Here is a 23,120-nt window from a genome sequence, read left to right as displayed (position 1 = left end):
TTAAACCCAGAATTTCATCAGCTCCACAGTCTTCCCTCACATACCCCACAAATGTTTCAAGGATGTTCAGAGTAAAAACAAAAAACAACAAGCTGGACATAGGAATGCATTCCTTCAGCTGCCAGCAACAATTTCTTTGCTTTGTCCTTGTCTTACTTCTAAATCTGAATAACGTTTGCCTCTACTGTACCAAAGCAGAACAGTCCTGCTTTATTCTATCTACAGATTAAAAGGTTCAAAACATACATGCTTTGAGTTTGGGCATGGACCATCTGAAACCAGTGGACCTGGAACAATTTCATGTTTTTAAGTTGGGGAGGATAGGGAAATTTAAGTAATAGAATAAATATCGCAAGAACTGCTTAGAAAAGAACACAGGCTGATTTCTTCCAATGAAAACATAAATTCCAAATATTTCAGTCATGGTGAAGTCAACACTTTAGAGCAGGGGTGACAAACACAATTTCATTGAGGGCCACATTAGGGATTGGATTTGACTTTGATATGGGGTTGGCTTGGTCATGGTGGACATGACCCCGAACGGCACCTCCGGACAGTTTTATAAATTTACAAACATAGGGAGGCATAAAATTCTGTAATTGTTTTTTAATAACTGATCACCTTATAAGAAAGAGACCAGATCAAGGAACTGACTCCATAGGAAGACCAGAACAATAAATTATTGACATATGCTAGTAGCAGAAGCCTGAAAGGTAAAATATCTTACTTTTCCTTCCTTTTATAACCTGAGTCAAGGACAGCTTCCTGGACATTCTGGAGGCCCCATTTTGGGCCTGTAAGGCTTCCTGGACCACTCCAGAGGCCAAAATTGGTTGCTAGGAGGCAACTGCATGTGACCTGTCCACACCACATTTTTGCTAGCAGAAGTACTGCGAACTGGCCCTTTGTTATTTGCAAATCAGGCGGCCTCGCGGGCCAAATCTAAGCACCTCGTGGGCTGGATCCGGCCCATGGGCCTTGAGCTTGACACTCCTGCTTTAGAGTGAAATGTCCTGCAGATTCAAGGGAGGACAACGTATCCCACCATATCCCATAAATATCATCTTCAAGCAAAGACTACTCCTGCCATAAAATGAAATGAGATTCAAGTACTGTAATTGTGACAGACAATGTAGTAAATCCTATCTGCATTACTAAGTGGCTTGGATTTGTGGGTATGAAGTGTGTCCCAAAATGCTCAAATAACTCTTCATACAGACCTCTGGAGACATTTTAAACCTTACCAGAAGACCCATTTATGTCACCAGGCATGGGGGGATTAATGCCCCACCCCCGACTAGTAGGACTTGAGTGTGGTGTGATTGTGTAGCATTGATGAAGTTACCTTTGGGTAATAAAACATCTTTAAGAAAAAAACCAAGTTCAGAGAGCACCAAGGACCTCTGTGATCAATCTTGCCTGAAACAATTTTAACTTTGTTCAATATGCTGCTGTAATAACATGGAAGGTGAGGGCATTGTGTGCTGTATAGGTTACAATCAGCTATAACTTTGGGATACTTTACAAACATTTATCCCAAACAAAGTAGTTTCATAAGTAATCTGATAACTTTAATTTTAATACAGGTAGACCTTGGGTTATGTCCATTTGTTCACTGGCAGTTCAGAGTTACAGCAGTGCTTTAAAAAATGGATATAGACCAGTCATTGAGGTTCTTGCAGTGATGTAATCACAATCCAAGTCCCAGAACACAATCACTATATTACAGGGAGCCAGAGTCATGACTGCCATTTGTGACCTACCCCATTGGTTTCCCACAAGGAAATCAACGGGGAAGCTGGCAAGAAAGATCACAAGTTGCTCTGGTAAGTCACTCCCATTTTTCTTTTGCCCAGAGCAACCCTGTGCAGACCCTGCTGGTTCTCCCATGACTCATGGATATCCTGCACCCACTCTTCAAGGACTCCCACACCCACTGTATGTGTACTTACCTGAGATTCCTGCATCTTCCCTCTTTAACAACTCATGTGTCTTGAGGTTATGACAGCAATTGTGAATGTCTAGAATTGCTGTCACTAAGTGGTGAGGTCACATGATGTCATGCCTTATGACTGAACTGTTCAGTGATGGCAATTCTAGTTCCAATTGCTGTCGTAACCTGAGGACGGCCTGTAACAACACTGAGAGATGTTTTATTGAAGGTGGGTAGGTGAAAAGAGAACTAGCCCCCCTCCCCAAAAAACATGGGACATACTAGCTCATTTAAGAGTATCTTGAAACTGGAAAAGATCATCATCATTACCTCAGAGATGAGAGCCCATACAAGCCTCCGTGCCAACATCACTGTGATGAATGCAGCCAGGTGATAATCAATGAGGTGAAAGTTCTAAAGGAGAAAAGAAGAAGGTATTCACCAGGGTGAAGGAGAGGCCAGAAAGGCAGGAGGTGCTGAGCTGATATAGTAGAAGCATGGAAGTTCCTATGGGGAAGAATCAGGAAACACTGTGAATAACTAACTGCCAGCCAGCCAAAGAAACAGGGAAGAGAAATGGTTATGTTAAGCATATTCCGATGCAAAGGAAGAATTAGGCTTACAAATGCCATACAGAAAAGGCACTCTAGAAAAAGGCATTCTATATTTACATGTACACTTCCACTCTTTAAGAAAAAGCAAAATAGTTAGCACAGACAAAAATGCCCATCATTTTGACATAGAGAGAAGGGAGGAGTGAGGGTGAGGAGAAGGGACTTATTCTCCCACTCCCCAATCCTAAGAAGCTACAGTGAACTTTCCCAAGATAAAAAGAAAAATTGCAAAGACAGACTTGTTAAATTGCTATAATCTGTTGCATTTGTTCCTATTGCAGGAAAACTTGGAGCAGGCAAATGAGAAAAGAAGTTTGTTGAAGGCAGACTGAGCTACCTTCACTTTTTTTTAAAAAAACATAAAAGTTAATAGATCTAGAAGAAAATTGAAAAATTACATGGCTGCATAGCAGAAAGACATCAGGGTTACTCCAAAGCTGTGCAACACATCATCTTTGCTTATTTATTGTTTCTGCCTTTAGAAAGTGTTTCAAACACAGTATTTCACATTTCATCTTTTTATTATCATAAACACTGTTTTATTATATTATTGCATTAAATGTTATGGTGTACTTTTTAATTGTTTAAAACGTGCAATATGGTGTTTTAATTAATGTGATATAAATAAATAAATAAATAAATAAATACATATCATTCTGTGGGTATTTAAGAGTAAAGATTCAAGGCTAGCTTTACCTTTGGCAAAAAGGTAAAAAGGACCTTAATAAATGATTATTCCAGAATTATCCGGCCCATACCTGTTTTGATCCAAAGGCTGTTTGAGGAAGAAAAAGGTTTTTTAAACAATATCTCATACATAACAGATCAATTTATCTCCTTGTGTAAAGCCTCTCTTAGAAATTAACACAATCCCCCCTCCCCCACCCGATGAATGAATCAGGATGTCTCTGGAATTGATAAAGAGCTTGAAGTTTTATATGTATTATTTCACTAGTATAGTTTTGGTCACCTAAAGCTCAAAGCCATATTCTTGAAAAAAGAAAAGAGTTTTGCTGGAAGAAATTTTGGAATATATTCAATTTTATATACCTGGAAACCATTCAGCATCTGCCATCTCATTCAAAAGCAGAAAGAAAAATAAAGCTGTTTCTTTTGGAATGCAAAACTAGGGGATGAATTTTTTTTTTCTGAATCAATAAAGCTCCTTATCCAGAGGAACATAAAATTATGATGTATTTCTGCATTAGTAATGAGGTCTCCAATACTGTATTTAAAATGAAGACTCATGAAATTTAAAGGTATTAGATTTTTATGCAGCATTTCAATGCATCATGGGCAGTTAGAAAAAGTTAAAAATTTGGAAATACTTTATTCTAAACTCAATATCTAATGAACTGAAATTTGGAATGTTCAGGCTATAACACTATGCAACAATTCAGACACTCCATAGTCAAATTACAGTACAGTATATATAAATAAATCCTAAGCTAAACAAACCAACAAAACCATGGTATATTTATTGCAAATTTGAATGCACATTATTTTTATGTACACAATTTGAATAACTTGTACATATGTTCAAAATTCTGTTCGTTTTCAAAGAAAAAAAATACTTTTCAAATGTTTCCTGTAGTCAGTTAACAGCAGTTGTCATTGCGCTCTTCATTATAAAGCTCTTCTTTCTCAGAAAAACTTTGTTCTTCTGGCTCACACGAAATGTTTTTAATCCCTGTGTACAAGTCTATGGACCCATCTCTTTTTTCCTGTAAATGCTTTATGGTATGTTTTAAAATTACTACCTTGCTAAAATATCAAACCTATTTTCAGCTTCAATCTCTGATTCTGAGGTACTAGCTTTTAGAACACAGTGATATCCATGGTGGAATCTATTCCCATCTTCATGCACAAAGCTTGGCAAGGAGGTTCATTTTTTTTTTCAAATTCTTCATCCCTTTTCCAAATTATTTCACCAAATATATCAATTTTTGTTTCTCCTCTCCTAAGTACTTTATTCTAAAACTTTTCAAGTTAATCAAGGGTTATTTTTGCAGACAATTTTTCTCTTTTCACCACTGTGTTGATTATCTCTGTTTGGAGTCCTTTTTAATAGTCTTCCTCTGCTTTCTAAAAGTTAGTTTCATTTTCAAATGACCAGGTGCCTAGGGAATACTATCAGGATGATGATATCTCCCTTGCCAGAAAATATACTAGCATTGTTGGGAGCTTCAGCTGAAAGCAGGCAAAACAATCATTGCCTGAGAGGTTAGACATTGTGTGTTTAAATAACAGCTCTGGTATTTAGCAAAAGAAAGAGACGTAGATAGAACAGTAAAAAGGATAGGTGATTTCTGAAAAAGTCAAGAGTGTGCTGACTGTACTTATTAGCTCATAAAATATGTGTGTTCCAGAAGCATAGATCACAGAGAACTTCCAAGAATTTTGTTCTGGTGATCTTCTCACCCTTCCAGTTGATAAAATGTGAATAGAGAAAAATGGTGATATTGGTGATACTGTAGAGAGCACCTGGATTAAGAATGTCTAATGATAAATCATTGTAACTGCAATAATTCACCCCAACTGAGAACAGATAAAATGCCAGACAATTGGAAGAAATAAAATCAATAGCTCCAAGGAACACCACATGAGTTAACTTGATTTTGCTCAGTACAGCTTTAGAAATCATCATAAAAATCTATTTTTAAGCTTGGGGGGGGGTGATTCAAGAGCCAAGTCTACTCATTCTTCTTACTCCATTTTTTTCATTGGTAGGTTCCTTAGGACAGTGATTTTCAACATTTTTTGAGCCGCGGCACATTTTTTACATTTACAAAATCCTGGGGCACACCACCAACCAAAATGACACAAAATGACATCCTAAGACACTCTCCTCTCTTTTTCCATCCCTGTCTCCTCCCCACCCTTGTATGTGTGTGTGTATACACACTCTTGAACCATTTCCAAAAACAGGTGAGGGCTGGGTTTTTTCTCTTATTCTTTGGGTGCTTTTTATCATATGCTTTAAATCAAGAGTCACTTCTCTCTCTCTCTTTTGTTTCTCTTTCCTATCATTCTCTGTCTCAATCATTTTCTCATTTCTCTTTTTTCCTCCCCTTTTTGCTAATTTCTCTCTCTCTCTCTCCCTTCCTTTCCTTTTTTCTCTCTTTCTCTCTTGCTTTCTCTCTCTCTCTTTCTCTCTTACTTTCTTTCTCACTCTTGCTTTCTCTCTCTTTCTCTCTCTTGATTTTTCTCTCTCTCTCTTTCTTTCTCTTTCTTTCTCTCTCTTTCTCTCTCTCACTCTCACTCAGCAAAAAGTTGCGAGACCGGAACCTGAGCTTCCTTCTTCGCGGCACACCTGACCATGTCTCGCGGCACACTAGTGTGCCACGGCACACTGGTTGAAAAACACTGCCTTAGGACACTGTGGTAAATGTAACTACAAGTAGCTAGTTTTCAGAAAAACACCTGACAAATTACTTTATTACATACTCATTAGTCAGCTAGTTACTATGAGATGTGCCAAGAAAGTCCTCACAAAACTGGAAAGAAGAATTGAGTATGAAGCTGTAAGTTGCAGTCCTAAATCAAAGCATCTTCAACATTTTTATTAATTAGTTAGTTGAAGAGATGGAAGGAATATTTATCAAATTTGCTGAGGACACAAATTTAGGAGAGAACACTAATACTGTGAAAAGAATTATAAAATATGCTACATTAAATAAGTGTGTCCGTGTCCGTGTGTGTGCATATACACACAAAGATTTGTATTTTGATGACGATGGCCAATGCTACTTTCATGAATGATCCCATGGAAGAAGTGGGATACATCTTACAATAACTGTAAAGGGAGTATTTGGCAAGTACCTTACCATTCTCATCAAGAGAGTTTTACACTGACTAGAACAAAAGATGGAGAGTTGCAAAAATCAAAACCAAATATGCAGCCAGCAGCAGGGCTCAAGACAATGGAACTGAAATAGTGGAGAAGACCAGAGCAGGGACTCAAGAGTTCCACAGGAAATCTCAACAGAGAGGCCAGGAGGTGATTCTCAAATATTTCTATGTTAATATTTAGAATAAGGGAAATCGGCAAAATTAGGCATCAGTGAAATTTAACAGGATGAAAGTAAATCAGTAGCATACAGCACTAAAAGGAACAGATTACATAGATGAACAAATGCACACAAATTCAGAAATTAGAAAATGGCAATCCTTTTAGTATACAGTGGAACCCCGACATAAGAGCTGCTCGACTTAAGAGCTACTCGAGATAAGAGCTGGGAGAGGAGAGACATTTTTTTATTTTATTTTATTTATTACTTGGATTTGTATGCCGCCCCTCTCCGCGATACGAGCCGAGAAGAGCCGGGCTGGCTTACTTTCCTTCCTTCCCGCGCTGATGCAGAGCCACTCGAACAAAGCGTCGCGCCCCTCTGATGCTTTCGGCGGCTTCCCAAGCGACGCTGGGCTCTTTTGCCGCCAAAAGCGTCAGGGGGGCGTGACGCTTTGTTCGAGTGGCTCTGCATCAGCGCGGGAAGGAAGGAAAGTAAGCCAGCCCGGCTCTTCTCGGCTCGTATCCCGGCACTTGGTGAGTGGAGAGGCGGTCGCCTCCCCTGCCGCCCCACTCTGGGGGTCCTTGGCTTCTGCTGGGGGTGGGGGGATCCGAACGCTGTTTTGAATTTCACATTCCGAGTGGCCCAAACGCCAAAGGCGAACTTCCGCACCTCAGGAGTTAGCTCGCAAACGGCGCGGCTGTTTTAAAACATCGCTACCGGCCTTGGGGGGGAGAGGGAAAGGGGGGAGATGGGGGAGAGAAAGAGAGAGGGAGAGAGAGAGAGAGGGAAAGGGGGGGAGAGGGGGGAGAGAGAGAGGGATAGAAAGAGAGAGAGAGTGAGAGATGCTCAGTGAGCCTTTCTTTGAAGTTGCCTTTCTTTCTTTCTTTCTCTCTCTCTTTCTTTTTCTCTCTTGCTCTTTCATTCTTTTTTCTTTCTCTTTCTTTCTTTCTCTTTCTTTCTTTCTTTCTCTTGCTTTCTCTCCTTCCTTCCCTCCTTCCATTTCTTTCATTCTCCCTCTCTATTTTTATTTCTCTTTCATTTTCTTTCTTTCTCTCTTGCTTGCTTTCTTTCTTGCTCTTTTTCTTTCTCTTTTACCTTCCCTTCCTCTATTTCTTGCTTTCCTTTTCCTTCCTCCCTTCTTTCCTCCCTCTACAGGATTGGGTGGCAGTGAAGTTACTCTCCCCTTTCATAAGTTTCCTTGCTTCCTTCCTCTGTTCCTGTCCCTTCACCCTTTCTTTCTTCCTTTCTTCCTTTCCTTCCTTCCTTTCCTCCCTCCATTTCTTGCTTTCCTTTTCCTTCCTCCCTTCTTTCCTCCCTCTATAGGATTGGGTGGCAGTGAAGTTGAATAAATAACTACAGTTTAATGAATAAAAATAAAAGTTTGCCATGTTGATTGTTTTGGGTAAAAAGAGGAAGGGAAGGAAAGCTCTCAGCTTATCATCTTATTAATAAGTAAAGTTACATTTATTCTTGCAATGTCTTTTTGCATAATTTAGACTAACTTTGTGAGTTTTTTGAGGGCTGGAACCAATTAAAATTATTTACATTAATTCCTATGGGGAAAAGTCGTTCGAGATAAGAGCTGCTCGACTTAAGAGCCCAGGTCCGGAACGAATTAAACTCGTATCTCGAGGTACCACTGTATTATAATTATATAATTATAAGTGTTATTAAAGGACAAAAAAATAACTGAGAATTATAGACTACCTGGGCAAAAAAAAAATAGTGGTGAAGTCCTTCTTTCAAAGAAGCACGATGATGGGGAGATTTCAATTATTCTGACATCTGCTGTGAATCTAACTTGTCAAGAGCCAGAGGTCCAACAAATTTTGTCCTTTCTTGTTGACTACTTCGATTGTCAGAAGACAGAAGAAAGGAGTCATGCAACCCTGTAACTAATCCTCATGCCACAAAAGTATGACCTGATGAAGTTATGTTTATATAACATACTAAAATCACAAACTGAACAAAAGATTGTATAGTATATGTATATGTCACATAGGTCAGAAAAATAACTTTAAATTATAGTAATGTTAACCATAGGTAAACATGCAATGCACACTTGATCTGAATACACATCTTTAAATAACTCTCAAACTACTGATTGCATCTGAGGACATTTCACAACCAGAAACCTTTGCCTTCCATAATCCTCGTCACATACCACTGTGCCCACTGATTTTTTGAAAATGTTTGAACCACATACACTTAATAGAAAGGATATGGCATATTTTAAATGAAGAAACTTTCAAGACAGAAATACTTCCTGGTCTGTGGTGTCAACAATTTGTTCTATATGACAGTGAAGTCAAAGAAGCAATTACTAAAATCTTAGCGGTCAAGGACAATGACAGTAGCCTTTCAGAGATATGCTTCAGATCCTGTAGCATATTATTATGCTTACAGGCATGTTCCATGGCCCTCCTTAAAAGGTACAGGTGCAACAAGTTAATAATGTTCTTAATGCTTTTTTCCAATAATTTGTTATTATTTAAATTAATAATAATAATAATAATAATAATAATAATAATAATAATAATATTTAATAATAATTTATTAGATTTGTATGCCTCCCCTCTCCACAGACTCGGGGCGGCTCACAACAATAATAATAATAACAATGTGACAATGTAACAAATCTAATATTTAAAAAACATCTAAAAACCCATCATTTAAAACCATACAACACAAGCATACCATACATAAAACTATATAAGCCTGTGGAGATATCTCAATTCCCCCATGCCTGGCGATACAGGTGGGTCTTAAGCAATTTACGAAAGACAAGGAGGGTGGGGGCAGTTCTGATCTTGGGGGGAGTTGATTCCAGAGGGCCGGGCCCGCCACAGAGAAGGCTCTTTCCCTGGGGCCCGGCAGACAACATTGTTTAGTCGACAGGACCTGGAGAAGGCCAACTCTGTGGGACCTTATTGGCCGCTGGGATTCGTGTGGCAGAAGAGGGTTCCGGAGGTACAGTGAACCCTCGATCATCGCGAGGGTTCCGTTCCAGGACCCCACGCGATGATCGATTTTTAGCGAAGTAGCGGTGTGGAAGTAAAAACACCATCTGCGCTTGCGCAGATGGTGTTTTTGCTTCCACTGCCGCCCGCCCTTCGCCCGCCCACCCCGTTGCTCGCGCCCGCCCACCCCATTGCTCACGCTGTTGCTGGGGCCGCTTCCCAGCTGGGGAGCCGAGCTAGGGAGTCCCGACCGCCCGCGCGTTGCTGGGGAAAGCGCGCGTGCTTGGGGAATCCCTAGCTCCGCTCCCCAGCTGGGGAGCCGAGCTAGGGAGTCCGGACCGCGCGCGCGTTGCTGGGGAAAGCGCGCGCGCTTGGGGAATCCCTAGCTCCGCTCCCCAGCTGGGGAGCCGAGCTAGGGATTCCCCAAGCGCGCGCGCTTTCCCCAGCAACGCGCGCGCGGTCCGGACTCCCTAGCTCGGCTCCCCAGCTGGGGAGCGAGCTGCGATGTCCCCAAGCGCGCGGGCACCGCCCGCCCGCCCACGCTGTTGCTGGGGCCGCTTCCCAGCTGGGGAGCCGAGCTGGGGTGTCCCCGCGCGTGCCGCCCGCCCGCCCACGCCGTTGCTCGCGCCGCCGCTGGGGTCTTACGGGGGCAAGAGGGGGAAGACCCAGGGAAGCCTCTGCCCGGCGGGGAAACTCCACCATCTACGCATGCGTGGAAGGGCACGCATGCGTAGATGGTGGAGTTTACTTCCGGGTTGAAAACTCGCGAAATAGCCCTTTCGCGATCCTTGAGGACGCGAAACTCGAGGGTTCACTGTAGTTGGTTTATGTCTATTTCTATACTATACATAGTCCTTGACCACTATTGACCACAACATTTCTGTTGCTAAGTTAAGTAGTTTTAGTTTTTAATTAGTTACGTAAATTTTGCCCCTTTGTTAAGTAAATAACTGCATTTGCTAAGTTAGTAACATAGTTGTTAAGTGAATCTGGTTTTCCCAGACTATGAGGTCACAAAAGGTGCCCAGGGACACTGAAACATCATGAGTCACTTGCCAAGCATCTGAATTTTGATCACATGACCATGGGGATGCTGCAACATTTGTAACAGCTGTAAGCCAATTAATCAATGACATTGTAACTTCAGTTACTAAATAAACTATTATAATTTGAGGATTACCTGTACTATAAAATCCACTACTCTATTGCATTCTAAAATGGGACAGAAAAGATTTTGAATTAACTGAAAGAGGACTAGCATTACCATCTTCCTCCATTCATTGTCTTTTCTTCTCAAGATTAGAAATGCCCAAATGCTTAATCTCATCAAATGAGATTAAATACAGTGGTACCTCTACTTACGAATTTAATTTGTTCTGTGACCAGGTTAAGTAGAAAGGTTTGTAAGAAGAAGCAATTTTTCCCATGGGAATTAATGTAAAAGCAAACAATGTGTGCGATTGGGGAAGCCGCAGGGAGGGTAAAAGGCCCTGTTTCCTCCCAGGAGATTCCTAGAGAGGCCCCATGGAGGCTTCTCCCTGCCTTTTCTGGCCCTGTTTTCTCCCAGGAGATTCCTAGAGAGGCCCCATGAAGGCTTCTCCCTGCCTTTTCCGGTTACAGTTTCGGAGGCTTGGATTTGTAAGTGGAAAATGGTTCTTGAGAAGAGGCAAAAAAATCTTGAACACCCGGTTCTTATCTAGAAAAGTTCGCAAGTAGAGGGTTTCTTAGGTATAGGTACCACTGTACTTAGTTTTCAGTCTTTTCCGAATCCTGCTGTTTGAGTCCTTTGTTGAAATGTGATGCTCAAACTTGTACATTGTTCTTGATATGGAGCAGGACTAAATCAGATAAAGGGGCAGAAATTGTGCTTAAAAGAATCCAGGCTAAGAGAAGAAAAGTGATGATTACAAATATCATTAACCAAGAACAGATAGATGTATCAGTGCTAGCCTTATGGGAGAAAAAGATATCAAGCCCTTCTGTTTCACCTTCTGGGAACAAGATTCAAAATAATGAGTTCATTCATAAATGAAAGTGAAAGTCTTGCTTTTTCAGTTTCTAAAATTCTGTATCCATCCATCCATCTATCTTCTATGACTTGGATGCCACCCGATTCCATTATAGACTCTGGGCAGCTTTATTTATTTATTGACTTTATAGAATTTATTAACATTAAACTTAATTAATAGAACTCTGTGATTCTTTCTTTCCTGATCATATTCTGCTGTCAAGGGATGATTCTGCTAACACAACCTAAAATTGCATTTGACTTCGATTATCTATATTGCACTGCTGACTAATAGAATAGATAAAATAAAATAGAATTCAATTCTTTATTGGCCAAGTGTGATTGGACACAAAAGGAATTTGTCTTTGGTGCATAATAAGGAATCAAATATTCCAGGATATTTTTCACAAATACATTACAAAGTCATACACACTGTGGTTCCCCGAAAATAAGACCCACCCGGAAAATAAGCCCTAGACTGATATAAACCCTATGCCAAAAATAAGGCCGGGAATGATGGGTGTGGCAGGCAAAAAAGGTGGCGAGCACGCAGGGGCCGATGGTGTCCAGCAGCAGAATGCCAACCCCTTGGCGCAGCACAGATAAGTCCAAGCATGGAGACACAGGCAGGGGAGATAGGCGATTCAGATGTACAGAGGCATGGATGGAGGCAGGCAACCTCGACAGTTTGCATGGGTGCCTGCTCAGCATGACCGATGGCAAGCTGAGAGACGGTGGTACAGTGGTTGGCACATTGGGATTGCCTGACTCCACCCATGCCACTGCCTCTGCCACACACCTTTCACCCAGCGGGAGCTAAAACTTCATCTGCTAGCAAATGGGGTGCTTTGCTCTGTTCCCAAGCGCCCCATAGGTGCCCAAACACTTTTCACCTGGATGGAGAAATGATGGAGACTTGAAGCTTCGCCTACTTGCAAATGGGATGCTTTGAAACGGAGCAATTAGCTCTGTTTCAAAGCGCCCCATTTACAAGCAAATGTATCTTTGTCTCCCTCAGGGCAAAAAGTGTGGAGCAGAGCCAGAAGCATGGGGGACAGGGAAACAGGTGATCACAATGTGCTTAGCTCAATTTCAAAGTGTTCCTTTTGCAGGCAGACAAAGCTTCCAGTCTCCATCATTTCTCCGTCAAGACAGAAAGTTTCTGCCCTGGGAAGCCCTGTAAGCTGTTGTGGCCACGGGCAAACAGATGGTGGGAGGGAGCGGGCGGGCGGCTATAAAATAAGACATTCCCTGAAAATAAGACTTGATGGGTCTTTTGGTCACCCCAAATATAAGACCTGGTCTTATTTTTGAGGAAACACAGTACTCTCCAGATATCCCAACATTTGATTTATATTTCTTAAGGGAGGAACTTTGGATTTCTATTTAACTTATTATTTCTCTATTCTAACAAAATCATTTTGAATTTTGTTTCCACTTTTTAAGGTATTAGCATTGACTTATATAGTACTTCACAGCCCTCTCTAAGTGGTTTACAGAATCAGCAGATTGCCCCCAACAATCTGAGTCCTCATTTTACCCACCTTGGAAGAAGGGAAGGCTGAGTTAACCTTGAGACTGGTAAAATTTAAACTGTCAAATTGCAGTCAACATAAAAAACCTGCAGTGTTGCATTATAGCCACTACATCAATGTGGCTCATATTAGCTCTTTCACAATTTCTTCTGACATGCATATCTGAGGGAACATTCTAAAAACCCTGAATATCAAGACATTTTTCCTATGTTGGCAGGGAGGTATTTTTCAGATCAAAATGAATCAAATTGTACAAAGTATCAGGGATGAATAATCTATAGATTACCACCATTCTTTTTATCTCATATGTTAGTATCATAACATTAAATGGCACATTTACTGTAACTCTCCCAGAGTGGAATGTATGGAAAAGAGTGTGTGTTTCAAGAGAGACTTTGAAACTGGGTGGAGGGGAAGAACTAACAATTCATAAATGCTGTCTACAAAATAGAGATACAAAGTTCTTGCAATTGTTCCTTTTTTATGCTATTTGATTATTGGAAGTACTGATTAGTGCTTGATTATGTATATATATTTATTTATTAACTACAGAGACTCATTAATCTCGGGATTCATAAGCAAAGATGAACTCACCAGTGATGTACAGGAGGCAGGGTGGTTATATGGATACCACCAGACGGTCTTGTAAATATTAATATATTGAATAAAAAGAGACACCAGCAAGTAGATGAAAAAGAGGAATTCAAATAGAAGATTTCCATCCACAGGGAGCTCTGGGATTCGGCAGTGCCTCACAGGCTCAGGAGTAATCAGGGCAGTGATAGGAGGAGCAGAAAGACTGAGAGTACTACCATTCCTGAAACAAAAAAAAAATGTTACCCACTGGTTCATCAACATTTAGCATTTAGATATTAAATTTTTATTAACTTGATTACAATAGATCCAAAGATTTGCAACAGATCTTTAAAATCTCAGTAACATAGGTTAATGTAATGAACAATCATATGGAGATGTAAAGATTAATAACATTATGGCATAAGATTTATGGACAATATACTGCATCATCTGATTAAGATTTCCATTACACAATGTATTAACTGAAAATTTAGGAATGCCATTTTTGCCTAGTAACAATAGTTTAGGTTTCAGATGCTTCTATTAATTAATTAATTAATTAATTAATTGGACTTTTATGCTGCCCCTCTCCGAGGACTCGGGGCGGCTCACAATATATAATAAAACAATGCATAACATCCTAATTCCAATTAATTAAATATAAAATCTAAAAACACCCAAAACCATAAAAAACAATCATTCCCATTCGATCAACTTTCACACATCCATCGGCCAGGGAATAAGGATCTAATGGCCCCAAGCCTGGCGGCATAAATGAGTCTTAAGACTCTGCCGGAAGGCGTGGAGGGTGGAGGCAGTACGAATCTCTGGAGGGGGGGAGTTTGAATCCTGACTGCTGAGGGCCCAAATAATCGGGTTCATCTAAGGACTGTTGAAGCTGGAGTGACACCACCTTCTCAACAACCTTCCCCATAAAGGGAAGGTTGGAGAGAGGACGACTGTTGTTAAATACAGCTGGATCTAGGGAAGGCTTCTTGAGGAGGGGTGTACAAATGCCTCCTTGTAGGGAGCCGGAAAGGACCCTTCCCTCAATGGTTGACACTCCCCTGGACCCAGCTCCATGTTACCTCCCTCCTGTCTAAAACCAGATAGGAGGTACATGGGTCCAATAAACAGGTGGCAGAACTCACAGCTCCAGTGGCCTTGTCCACTTCATCAGGTGTTACCAGGTCAAACTCTTCCCATACAGATGGACTAGGACGAGGCAGTCATTTATTTATTTATTATTTATTATTTAGATTTGTATGCTGCCCCTCTCCAAAGACTCGGGGCGGCTCACAAGATAGAACAAATCATAGTCAGTCATAGAACAGTCATACTCGACTGACTTGTCAGCCAACACTGCATTCCAATTGGAGTCAAGGTCTGTCCAGATCTGGGCGATTTTATCTGTGAAAAACTTGTTAAAATCCTCAGTACTACCCTGCAAGGGTTCGTCAACTCCCCTGATTAAGGAGGGAGCGACTCACCTGAAACATGGCGGCTGGATGGGATTCCTCAGGTGCAATCAGGGCAACATTATATAGGTATCTTGTTGCCCTGAGCGCCACTTTGTAAATTTCCATGTGAACCTTTATAAGTGTTCGGTTGGATTCAGATGTACTCCTCCTCCAATGCTTCTCTAGACATCTTTTCTGGCGTTTCATCCCTCGGAGTTCCTCAGTAAACCAATGAGATCTCCAGGGTCAAGGGACTATGCTGAACTGTGTACAAGCAAATCCGGCAAAACCCCAAACGCCCTCTAAAAGCCCTATGGGTCCATCAGGCGTCTGGGGCGGAAACTCCTAATCGGTTCCACCTCCCTAAGGGGGAGGATTGGAGCCTTAAAATCCAGCCATAGCAGGAAATGATCTGACCATGACAAAGGCAAGGTGTCTAAGCTGCTTAAATTCAGATAATTGCTTAACTGCTCTGAGTGGAATACCATATTGGGAGCATGTCCTCCTTCGTGAGTCGGGCCCTGAACTACTTGGGTCAGGTCCATGGTGGCCACGAATCCCAAGGGAATTCTACCACCAGCCCGGCTACCTCCTTGAGTGGCACAGGCAGGGCTGTTGACATGAAGCTGGGAGGCAGGTACGTGAGCAACAAGCCCACCTGTACCCCTAGGTCCAACTTCACAAAAAGGGACTCATAACCCGGTATCTCAGGAGCAGCGAGTCTACGTAGGCAAAGGTTCCCCTTGGCTATAATAGCCACTCCTCCATCCCTTCCCTGGGGTCGTGGCTGATGCCACACCTGAAACCCGGCTGGGCACATTTCAGAGAGAAGAACCCCTCCCTCTGGGCCCAGCCAGGTCTCAGTCACACATGCCAGGTCGGCCTCCTCATCCAGCAGTAAATCCTGGATGAGGGGAGCTTTATTTATGACCGACCTGGTGTTAAGCAGCAACAGCCTGAGCCCAGGGTCCGGATTTCACCTCTAAACTATTGCATCAGGCCCAAACTTATAATTCAGAAGTTGTTTTAGCTGAATATATAGGCTTTGGACAATTGTAGGAGGCCTAGTTTTTAATTTATTTTTTATTTTTGCAAAACTTCAAATGTTTTAAAAGACTGATTAACAAACTACCTATGAAAGTTATATAAATTTTCCTCCCTCCCCAAAACAGAAACAATTTGAAAAACTAAACTGCCCACTTACATTACTGCCTGTCTATTGGAGCCTTCAATCTCTTCAAAAACATGCAAGTTAGACCCCAGATATCAAGGCTGTCCTGCTCTGGTCACACTGAGATGAATAAGGTATCATAACAAAAGCCTCCCTTAAAAATCAAGGTTATGGACAAATTATCAGTGGCTGGTACTCTTTTGGACATAAAAATATCCAATGATAACAGGGAATAAATAGATTTAGAAGTACAATGGTAGACTTAAGACTTTACCTATTTCTCAGACCTGTTCCGTTGCCACAGTTCCCACCCACTAATGTCTGAAGAGAAGGCAAAGCTGAACGGCTTAGTTGCTGCCGGCTGGGTCCCCTCCTTCCACCGGGCATGACCAGGAAGCAATCCACCTCTTCCACCTCTGGCACTTTTTGCCCTGATTCTTACGTAACGATTTCCCAATTCTAAAAATGAGAAGAAAGCAAATTATGCCACAGAACCTTCTAAAACAAAGGGAAATGAAACAGCTATTCATCAGATACATTGCACAGACAAAATCAATAATTAAAAGTAAATATACTTTTAGGAAAGATCATAAATGAACAATTTTAAAAAGATGCTGCATAAGATTTTAAAATATTATGCTTTAATATTAATTTGTTAAAACAGAATATATCAAAATTTCACTGTTATATGCAACAAAAACTAAAGGCAAAAGAACTATTAGGACAGTGGTTTCAGATTATAAAATTTATAATTTGGAATACAGGTTTAAACTATTTCAAGTTGCAAGTTTATTTATTTAAAGTTATTTTATTATTATTTAATGCAATTAAAATATTTCTACATTATAAGATATATTTTACAGACCGGAGATGTAGAGCTGAAAGCAAGCTTTATCATATTATAATCAAAGCATATTTTGGAAATGCACATTGGTCTTAAGATTTACATACACACAATGAATCTGGAAATGAGTGTGGAGCCTTCTTGGAACTGGGGAAACAACTGTGTTGTAGCCTGGAGATAGAGGATGTCCTATTCCTGTTCAGCTGCCTCTCTCAACAGAGTGAGGGGGTTACAACATCATCTATCTCCAGCTACAACAATGTCCTTTCAGCAATTCCAAGAAGGATCTACACTCATTTGCACTATTCAGGTGACCTGTTCAATTCAATTCAAAATTCAATTGCCTCTTGAAAAAGCATCTTTGGGACAAAGTTTGTACAAACGATATAATATGTACATTGGTAAAAAAAATGCATGAAATAAAAACAAAAAAGACATCCAATTGCAACCTAAAGTTAAATAACAAATATATGACTTAGATAGAAAATGAGGATGTTTAAGGTATAATGGTAAAATGGTGCTCTTTTCTAAGCATTGAATGTTTCTCAATAGAAATAAAAATGGCTCTAAATAAAAATGTGCTTCTGTTCAGTTTGATCTGTGGAAAAGACATAGTATACAGTGATCCCTCGAGTATCGCGAGGGTTACGTTCCAAGACCCCTCGCGATACTCGATTTTTCGCAATATAGTGGTGCAGAAGTAAAAACACCATCTGCGCATGCGCACCCTTTTTTCCATGGCCGCGCATGCGCAGATGGTGTTTTTACTTCCGCACCTGGGAAGACCCAGGGAAGGTTCCTTCCGCCGCCCAGCAGCTGATCTGCTCGGCAGCGCCGCAGCAGCGAGGAGCCGAAGATCCGGGTTTCCCCGCCGCCGACGCAAAGGGGAAACCCCGATCTTCGGCTCCTCGCTGCTGCCGCGCCCGCCGCTTGTCCGCCCGCCGCTTGTCCGCCCGCCGCCTCGCTTGTCCGCCGCCTCGCTTGTCCGCCCGCCGCTTGTCCGCAGCAGCAGCGAGCAGATGAAGATCGGGGTTTCCCCGCCGCCCACGCAAAGGGGAAACCCCGGCTCCTCGCTGATGCGCCCGCCCGCCCGCCAGCAAGAGGGGGAAAGATAGAGAAAGAGAGAGAAGGAAAGAAAGAGATGAGAGAGGGAGGAAGAGAGTGTGAGAGAGGAAGAAGCAAGAGAGAGAAAGAGAGAGAGAAAGAAAGATGAGAAAGGAAGGAAGAGAGTGACGTCATCGGGTGGAAAAATTGCGATATAGCGTTTCGCGAAGAACGAGATCGCGAAACTCGAGGGATCACTTTATTGAGAGAAATATTCAAAAGCTGAAGAAGGTAGGATGCACGTGACCAATAGAAAAAGAAGTTAATTGAGTTAACTGGTCATACAGAATGAAGAAATATTTTTGTATATATTTATTTTATAGTATTTAAAACCTCTAAATGAGTCTGTCTGTGTAAAATATCACCAAAAAGAAAACTAAACATACTGTCAATCAAAACAATACGAATCAAAAATATAATCACAAAAACTCAAATAAAACCTAAGATAGGTACCCTCAGCCAGCAAAAAATACACTGAAATAAAAAATGGAAATCATGTTTCCAGAATTGCAGCAAGAATGGGGACTGCATATATTCTGGGGAAAAAACATTCCACAAGGTGGGAGTTATGACAAAGGTCTGTTCCCACAATCTGAAGGCAGGGAACTTTTACCAGTCCCTCTTTTGATGAGCAGATTAGACAGGCATATTCAGTTCTGGCAAGGAGTGTCATATATCCCGGTACAATGCCATTTTACAGCTTCATTGCTAATGGCCAGTACTTTTCATTTTTTATTTATATTATTGATAGAAATAGTTCATAGTGCTGAATATATCCAATAGATCTTCCTCCTATTGACTCCACAACAGCAATCCTGTGAAGTAAGTTGGCCTAAAAAAGAATAATTGGCCCAAAGTCTCCCAGCTGACTTTCTTGGCTAAATTGTGACTAGAACTGATGATCTTCCACTTTCTAAGATGCTGCCTTAACCACTAGAACTGGTTCTGAAATATTTTTTCCTAAGGGGGAAAAATGGACTCAGCAAGCTACAGACCAATATCAATAGCTGGAAAGATCCTGGAAAAGATAACCAAGCAAGGAATCTGCAAATACCTAGAAACAAGCAAAGCTATTACTAAAAGCCAATATAAGTTTGTCAAAAACAGACAAAACTTACTGCATTCTTTGACCAAGTGACAAAATTAGTGAACCAGCAAAATTATTTGAATGTAATACATGTGGACTTCAGTAAGGCATTTGACAAAGTAGACCACGGCCTACTTTGGTGAGGTTGAAAAATGTGGCATAGTTTGCATCATTACCAGATGGAATTGTAATTGGTTAAACAATTGCACTCAACATGTAGTTCTTAATGGAACTACATCAACATGACGGGAAGCATGCAGTGGAATACCCCAAGACTCTTAGTACCCTTCAACAAATTACATAAAGGGATATAAGAAAACTCATCAAATATGCAGATGACACCAAGCTCGGGAAGGGATAGCCGGCACTTTAGAGATAGAATCAAGATCCAGGAAGATATTGACAGACTTGAAAATTGAGTCCTATCCAATAAACTGTACATCAGTGCTGTGAAAAGGAAGGGTTACACTTAGGCAAGAAAAACCACAGATATAGTATAGGTGGCTCAAGAGCATTATTGTAAAAAGGAACTAGGAGTCCTAGTGGATAATCACTTACAGTATTTTTCAGAGTATAAGATGCACCTTTTTATCTCCCAAAAGAGGGCAAAAAGTTGGGTTCATCTTATATAGTGAATGCCCCACCCAACCACCCCCATTCTTTGGTCTCTGCCTGCCAGCAATTACCTGCTTGCACCAAACAATAGCAGAGCCTGATTAGCACAAGCCACTGATTCTTTGACTCCCGACACTCAGCTGATTGAGGTTGCTGGCAAGCCCACTATTAAAATGAAAGTGAAACTAAACCTGCACTGAGAAAAATTGAAATTGACTGTTTTTTGCTGCAAGAAGTCAATAACTATAAATGCCTGTTCAAATTACTAGACTTTGTTTTTTAAAGACTGCTTTATTATTGTTATAGACAACGTAACAAAATGAAGAAGCTTTACCACTACTTTTTGTATCAGCTACTGCTTCCGTATCATCTTTCCAGCAATGTCATATAAATTAGCCCAAACAAGTGATATAAGGTATGAATTACTAAAAATATGAAGTGGAAATGGAATAAGAGAAAAATTAACATCAAGAAAGTCAGATAGAAAGTGTACCTGGAAAAACAGTGGAGGAGAATCTTGGCAACACAGAGCTTTCGCAGGGAGGACATGATACATTCCAGAAAGAACCCAGATTAAGAGACTGCCCAATCTTGAGCTAGATAAGGGTTCAGGGTAGCCATGTGTTCAGGTATGCATTGTTCACATTCATTGCAATCTCAATTTTATAGATTCTGTATTATAATATTCTGAATCCCATAATACTTCCCTGACATGGATTTGTTTATGTATCTCCCTCTCCAACTGCTTGTCAGTTCTATATTTTTAAATATAATACACATTCAAGTGGCACTTCCAACCATAATGAAGGCAGCTATGTTAAGCAAATAGGAGTAAAAGTTGCTTATAAGTACTTTTGTATTTGAAAAGGAAAGAAGCACAGTACAAACAAAATTTACTTAAGAATAAATTACTTCTTTTGTTAATTTGATGATCATTTATTATAAAGTAAATGCTATTTTAAAAAGCACTCATGCACATTTCTGTACAGAAAATAGCTTTTTGTTAACTTCAAATGGTCACTAAATGAACTACTGTAACTGGAAGATTACCTGTATTTAAAAGTAAACCTCATACTCTCAAGATTTATTCTGCCCAAATGTCTACAGGTCAAATAACATTTATACAAACAATTCAATGCACATGGCACTACTCAGTGGAGCCACATCTTGCAAGTTTGGATTTCTAAGAAATTTGAGCAGATCATCATACAGTTAACAGCAATATTCTTCATTATCAACAATAAACGGAAGTAAATCTCTTTCCAAAGGAACCCAAATCCTGTTACCTCTAAGGCCCTGATAATGTCACAGAAGCAGGTTTGCCACTGGTTTTTATGCACTGTCCAAATTTAACCCGTAGCCCTCGACTTACATTAAGTCCTACATCTAAATACTGACCAGATCCAATCTTAAAACTGTCTGAGATCATAAACGCAGTTAAATGTTTCCAGGTGGGACAGTCTACTTCCTACATAATATTTTATTCTTCTCAACAAAAAAGTTGCTTGAATGAAAGCGAATGAAGCCCAAGAGGGGAAGAAAGAGCAAGGGAAATCCTAAATTGTTTGCGGAACGGAAAAGCCCCGATGAAGAAAGTGGGAAGGCCAATAACTGAATAGAGCAACTGTTCACGAACACGACGCGACGGATTAAATGGGCAACGGGATAAAGCGCAACTCTCTCTCTCAGACTACCAACAACGACGGAAGCAAAGCACGACGGCGGCCTTCACTACGCCAAGACACAGGGCCGTGCTTTGGCTACAACGGGGTGTCTCGGTTACACACCATTCACCACGGAGATAGATGAGGAGGAGGCGGCCATTCAAACCCGACTCACCGCCTCTCCAACAGCACCATGAGCGGGGCGCCTTCACCACCAGCCCGCCAGCCCGGGGAGCCCGCCAGGCCGGGGAGGGGGCGTAGCGCAGCCCTCCCAATTTCCTCCGCGTCGCCCTTTCCACCCTGTGGCGGCGGCGGCGGCTGTAAATGCTGCTGCCCTGAAGAGACGTGGCAATGAGGATTGATGCGTTCATCAGTGCGCGACGGCAAGAAGGCGGTATCTGCAAGCGCGCTAACCAACCAGGGAAAGAGAGGGGGGCGGGGCGGGGGAGTTGCGGCAGCCATCTCGTGAGTGGGAAAACTCCGAAACGCGAAAAACCGTGAGGTTGCGTTCCCATGATGCACAATTACAACCAGCAAACCGTAATTTAACCTACAGTCCGCCTTTTGAGCACTTAGTTCGTGGGATTCCCAGGTCGTGGTTCACGGCGGAAGTCAAACATCTTTTTCCTTCCTAGTACTTCGGAAACTTTTCTGTGTGTTTCGCGCTCGCGCAAAATATTGAAGATATAGCAAGTCATGAATGCAGAGAGGATCAGATACTTTCCGATGCACAGAGAAGTGTTTATTTATCTATTGGATTTATATGCCGCCCTTCTCCGAAGACACAGTAGCATCCTAAATCCAATATTAATTTAACTAATCTAAAACTCAAATTCATTAAAAGCAATCATTCTCATTCATACATGTATGTTTTATACATGCATGGTTTTCTTTTAGCTGGTTTGCTTTTAAATTGTTTTGTACTGTATTTCTTTTTAATTGAATTTAATGGTGGTTTTAATGTATTAATTGGATTCATATTATTGTTGTTTTTGTACTTGCTATGACTCACCCCGAGCCCTCGGAGAGGGGCGGCATACAAATCCAATTATAAATAAAATATTTTAAGGGGGTTTATATTGCATGTTATGTCTATTTGGCTGTGGGCCGCCCAGAGTAGGGTAGCACGTAAGTCCAAATAAATATACCGAGGTTCTGAATGAAGGCGACAACAGCGAATGAGTTTGTTATATATACAGTAATCCTGTACTTGTCTCTGCTCGCCCGAGAATTCTCTCAAAAGAACGACTTTTTCCAGTGTGCGCGCCTACCCACCACTCGTGGGGGTCAAGGGACAAACGTGAGCCCCATTTCCCCACCTCCAGGCGTCGAAGTCGCGATTCAGGTTCACTTTTTCAACGAGGCGTTCGGACAGAAAGCAAGCGGATTGTAATGGTTGAGCTAATTGCTCGGGCTTTCTTCACCCGCCAATATGGGGAGAACAGCTTTAAAAACGCCGTTTATAAAAACGGCGCTGGCTTATCGAAGACTCGACGTGACTTCCGCCTACCGAGCTGTGGTGACGCCTGTAAAGCA

At 41.3% G+C, this 23,120-nt stretch overlaps 1 protein-coding gene across 4 annotated transcripts in view; it reads right to left on the bottom strand.

Annotated features, from left to right (window-relative positions):
• TMEM39A (transmembrane protein 39A) overlaps nt 1–23,016 on the bottom strand; it is a 28,557-nt gene extending 5,541 nt beyond the window's left edge. The window contains exons 1-4 of one of the 4 annotated variants that reach the window (XM_070741884.1): nt 22,860–23,016; nt 16,545–16,729; nt 13,658–13,880; nt 2,264–2,347 (exon numbers count right to left, since the gene is read on the bottom strand). In XM_070741884.1, the coding sequence (XP_070597985.1) occupies nt 2,264–2,347; nt 13,658–13,880; nt 16,545–16,657 (420 nt within the window). In that variant the 5' untranslated portion in view covers nt 16,658–16,729; nt 22,860–23,016. Of the gene's footprint in view, nt 1–2,263; nt 2,441–13,657; nt 13,881–16,544; nt 16,730–21,707; nt 21,970–22,859 lie in introns of those variants that run through there. The other 3 variants (XM_070741882.1, XM_070741883.1, XM_070741885.1) reach the window with 3 other exon arrangements.
• Between the last annotated feature and the right edge of the window lie 104 nt (nt 23,017–23,120).

Source organism: Erythrolamprus reginae, chromosome 2, assembly GCF_031021105.1.
Source record: "Erythrolamprus reginae isolate rEryReg1 chromosome 2, rEryReg1.hap1, whole genome shotgun sequence".
Classification (NCBI taxonomy): domain Eukaryota; kingdom Metazoa; phylum Chordata; class Lepidosauria; order Squamata; family Dipsadidae; genus Erythrolamprus; species Erythrolamprus reginae.
The sequence above is the reverse complement of the archived record's forward strand: the minus strand, read 5'-3'. Positions and strand labels throughout refer to the sequence as shown.